General features: G+C 40.5%; 1 protein-coding gene across 2 annotated transcripts; it reads left to right on the top strand.

Annotated features, from left to right (window-relative positions):
- Positions 1–3,189, top strand: LOC143463506 (mastin-like). Of its 2 annotated transcripts, XM_076962001.1 has the most exons (11): positions 1–141; positions 529–615; positions 936–1,055; positions 1,143–1,208; positions 1,449–1,505; positions 1,585–1,728; positions 1,844–2,027; positions 2,190–2,313; positions 2,406–2,511; positions 2,682–2,836; positions 2,922–3,189. In XM_076962001.1, the coding sequence occupies exons 1-11, from the start codon at positions 117–119 to the stop codon at positions 3,105–3,107; spliced, it is 1,254 nt and encodes a 417-aa protein (XP_076818116.1). In that variant the 5' UTR covers positions 1–116; the 3' UTR covers positions 3,108–3,189. The 2 variants fall into 2 exon arrangements, with proteins under 2 accessions (XP_076818116.1, XP_076818115.1); XM_076962000.1 differs by lacking the exon at positions 1–141 and having other exon boundaries at positions 411–615.
- The last annotated feature ends 850 nt before the right edge of the window (positions 3,190–4,039 follow it).

Here is a 4,039-nt window from a genome sequence, read left to right as displayed (position 1 = left end):
ATGAAAGCGAATTGGAAGATACAGCGCATAAAGTGGATTATTTTTTACCTTGTGATTGCAAAAAATCAACAGACTAACTGGCAGTGAAATGACTTCGTAAATATGAAGTAAAATGAATGGCGCACCATCGGGATATTTCCAGTAAGTTCGCTGCTGAAATTAAATTATTTAAGTATTTAAATGTAAGTAGTTTACTGTTTTACTTGAGAGGAACTAGGAAAGGCACACGCCACAATTTGCTTTCTATGATTAGTGTATGTGTAGAAGAGCAATTAGGTCAGAATTTATTCATTTTAACTTACATTCCTTAGCCGTTCTTTCAAGCCAGTTCATGCTGGCCTACTACTAGGTGAAATTGTAGGATAAGTTTTGCTGAATTGCTTCAAAGGCCGATCAAACGCTTTTGCAATTGATTTCTAGCTTATTGCTGTATTTGTGTGCGACATGGAGTGAGTTAAATTAGGGTTACCCCAGGCAAAACAGCTGTAACATAAATGCCAAAGCGATGCTTGTTTGGATATTTTTTAGTTTCGTTCATCTCTCTTCCTGTCAATCCGTCTCGTCTGCCGCTTGGCAACAATGAGTTCAAACCTGCAGGAAGCTGTACAAGTTCAGGTGATTAAAATTGAAGCATAACTAGGTCAATTAAGTATCGTACTAGGTTAACTTGGCATACAACGAAGCCGTGTTGTACCGGTGCTTCAATTGTCAGGGACGATTGGTCAGGGAGGCAGACCCAGTCGCATGTAGAAGTCCATTGCCCAAGCTTTTCACTGCATGCTGTGTAACGTAGCCTACTGTAGATTGATTGGTCAAACTCAGGCGTTCAGGACAATCAAATCGTTTTAGTCTCACATTGGAAAGCACTGTACGCCTACATTTCCTGTCTTGCGAAGTGGAATCTAACGAGTCATGCAACATTTGCTCTGTTTCAGCAACATCTCAAACATCACGCACCAAGAAGAAGCAATGTTTTTCGTATGAAACCAAGTCACTGGTAGCCGCTGCGTTTGTGGGCATCGCTTTCGCCGCAGTTTGTTTTACAGCTGTTTTTGGTATCTTTCTCTTTCGGGGTTTTGCAAGCTTTACAGTTACGTTGCTAATATTTAAATGGAGATGCCACGTTAATGCTTAATTTACAGTGGGTCCCTGTATCCGGCGTTCTACTCATTCTCGGAGAAGGCCAAGGATTTTCAACTTCAGCCAAGGTAGGCTAGAAGGCTTTGCCCTCACTGAGAATTTTTGTGAGTTCATTTTGCGTTTATTAGCCTGCTTGCGTGGATTAAAGTTTAAAGCCGCGTAAAATCCGCTGGCGAGAAACATATCTAAAGTGTGGATCCAGCCTAACTCACCTATTGCTTAAATATCGCTAAATACTACTTACCCTGTTTGCCGTTTGGTTATAATTATAAGCAAACCTTATAATAATTGCGTGTTTAATTTTATAGACGCCTACGCTTCTTATGATAACGAAACCAGATCCAGACCATACGGCTTCGCAGGAGGTAAAACGCATATGTCATTTATTTGTGGTCCTTTGTCGAAAATTACACACCTCACGGATTTTTTCCTGTTTTCTTTCAGGCGTGAAGCATTTTATTTTCGGTGATCTCCCCACCATGAACGAGTCAAGACTTACCGAACCAAATTCAAGCGAAGCCCTCTACCTTCAGTATGAGTGCGGAAAATCCAGTAAAATTTTTGATTCTGGAACCAACTTTACATTAGGTAGAAGTTTACAAACTGTTGCTAACTTGTTATACGTAATTTTAGCTACATACATAAGTGAGCGCAAAATGCAACGTTTTTCAAAATACCAATTTGAAAAGATGTTACACTCCAGGGCTTTATGAACCGGCACAGTCGTCCGCATTCCCATGGTTGGTCCGTATAGTGGCTAAACAAAACACTACCGCTGACGATGGGAATGCATCTTGGAATGAGGTTGGTATATGCGGGGCGGTGCTGATCAGACCACTGTGGGTAATGACTGCCAGACATTGTTACGAAGACGACGGATTTCGCAGGTCGCCGATCACAAACTAAATTTATTTGACACGATAATTAATCATTTAAATGTCGTGCTTGTACACGTAACACGCTACAGTTACATACTATTCACTGTAAGTTGAATTTTGGATTTCAAGATAATGAGCTTACCTCTCATTCAGATGTTTCTGAATTTTTAGGACGGTTGTGGCGTATGGACCAGATGGTCACGTATCAAGATCAACGGAGCATGACCGACTGATTGGGTATCCCGGATACGATGACGTTTTCAACCAGCATGACGTTCTTCTGATCAAACTAAAAGTAAATGAGTTTCACATATTCTCATACAACTTGGGAATACTAGTAATGATGCAAGAGTCAATTAAGCACGTGACGTGTTCATTTCGTTTCAGGACAGATTAGCTTTAACTGAAATGCCGCTTTGTCTTCCTAACCTGAATGTTATCCCAGAAACCGGTCGGATTTGTATGTACGCTGGATGGTCTGGAGGTGACGTAGGTAACCGTAACTGTTACTAATAAATTATTCGTTAAATACTTGCAATACTAGGTTGCATGATTCGGCCGAAATGGTTCGGTTTTCGATCGAATTCAAAAGAGCAAGATTCGGTACACCTCTACAATTTTTGTTACTAATAAGCAAGTTGAGTCTTATGCTGTGTCTTTCAGACTCGTCCGCTTTTATGGAGATGTGGGTCGAGATTGAGGACCCCACAAAATGTCAATCGCGTTACTGTGGGCTCAAATATGACGTCAATAATAATATTTGTGACAGAAAAATATCTACGGACACTCCAAACGCTACCAGTGGAGAGATATGCCACGTAAAACACTCCATGATTATTTGTTACACTGTGCAATCATACACGCTTGCTTCTTCATTATAAATCTCATGTTTCCATTTTGCAGGGATTATCGGGCAGTCCTCTGATGTGCCATGAGCACGGCCGCTGGGTGTCGTACGGGATACTAAATTGGAGCGGACCCAATTGTGACCTCACAGCGGGCAGAGGGTACGCATTGTTGTCGACTCGTATGTCTTGGATCTGCGACCAAGTCGAAGTACCAGACTGGCCACCATGTAAAGCGCTCTAGCACACACTTTGAATCGGTTCCCCTTTTTCGTTGTACCAGCAGTACACTCGCAATTCAATACGAAATAAGTCATTGCTTGTAAGAGTTCAAGTGCTTGTCTTTCAATTGTTGCGTCATATTACCTTTCTATAAGGTCAAAATAGTTGACCTATCTGCTCACACCAGACCTCCTATCTGAATCAACAGGTAAGCAGAAGAATACTTCCTCTATTCGTTGTACTCGAACCTCGGCGACTAATCAAATTGGATTTTATAAAATTGTGGCGTAACTGCATGACAAAATGTCGTATTTTTGATATATTTTGTGTAAAAGCTTACACAGTTTGTCGTAATTGACGGTAAGTATTCTAGCGATTGCTGCTGCACACCAATTAACGGTGTCGCCTTTCGCGCATCGATTTGTTGTTTTAAAGTGAACGTGTGTAAAATTGACTACGACACCGATTTCATTCACTTTAAACTACGATATTTAGTCCGATAAGTATTTGGGTTCATTACAGCAATAGGGCTCTCCAACATAAGCCACAGTGGTTATACAACTTCCAATATTCCATGTTCGTTGCGGTTCAGTTTCCGAATTATTCAGAAAATGTTATCGCCAACCTGCCGTTTCCATAGCGACGATAGTTAGGCGAGGGTTTAAAGGATTTACGGGTTATGACCTAATAATGAAGTGTCAATCAGAGCGTTTTTCCGGGACCACTAAAGAATGCGGGAAAGTAACGGCTTAATTCTAGTATTCCTGAGTAAATGCCGAAAGAATGTTCATGTCACATAGAAGTAGTAAAACGCTTACCGTTTACATTTGAAGAAAATTAACGGGCGTGTAACCATTTCAGTAACCTAATTTTGTATTTCTATAACTGTAAATACGAATAAATTCATACATGAATGATTGAATTTGCCGAATTTTTTTATAAATTACATGACAA

Source organism: Clavelina lepadiformis, chromosome 6 (assembly GCF_947623445.1).
Source record: "Clavelina lepadiformis chromosome 6, kaClaLepa1.1, whole genome shotgun sequence".
Taxonomy (NCBI): Eukaryota; Metazoa; Chordata; class Ascidiacea; order Aplousobranchia; family Clavelinidae; genus Clavelina; species Clavelina lepadiformis.
Note: the sequence above shows the minus strand (reverse complement) of the source record. Positions and strands in the feature narration are given on the sequence as shown.

Excerpts from the sequence above, each read along its gene's own strand:
- LOC143463506 (XM_076962000.1), top strand. The coding sequence starts at position 495 with ATGCCAAAGCGATGCTTGTTTGGATATTTTTTAGTTTCGTTCATCTCT. Across the intron at positions 1,729-1,843 it reads TGGAACCAACTTTACATTAG|GGCTTTATGAACCGGCACAG; the intron begins GTAGAAGTTTAC and ends GTTACACTCCAG. Across the intron at positions 2,512-2,681 it reads ATGGTCTGGAGGTGACGTAG|ACTCGTCCGCTTTTATGGAG; the intron begins GTAACCGTAACT and ends TGTGTCTTTCAG.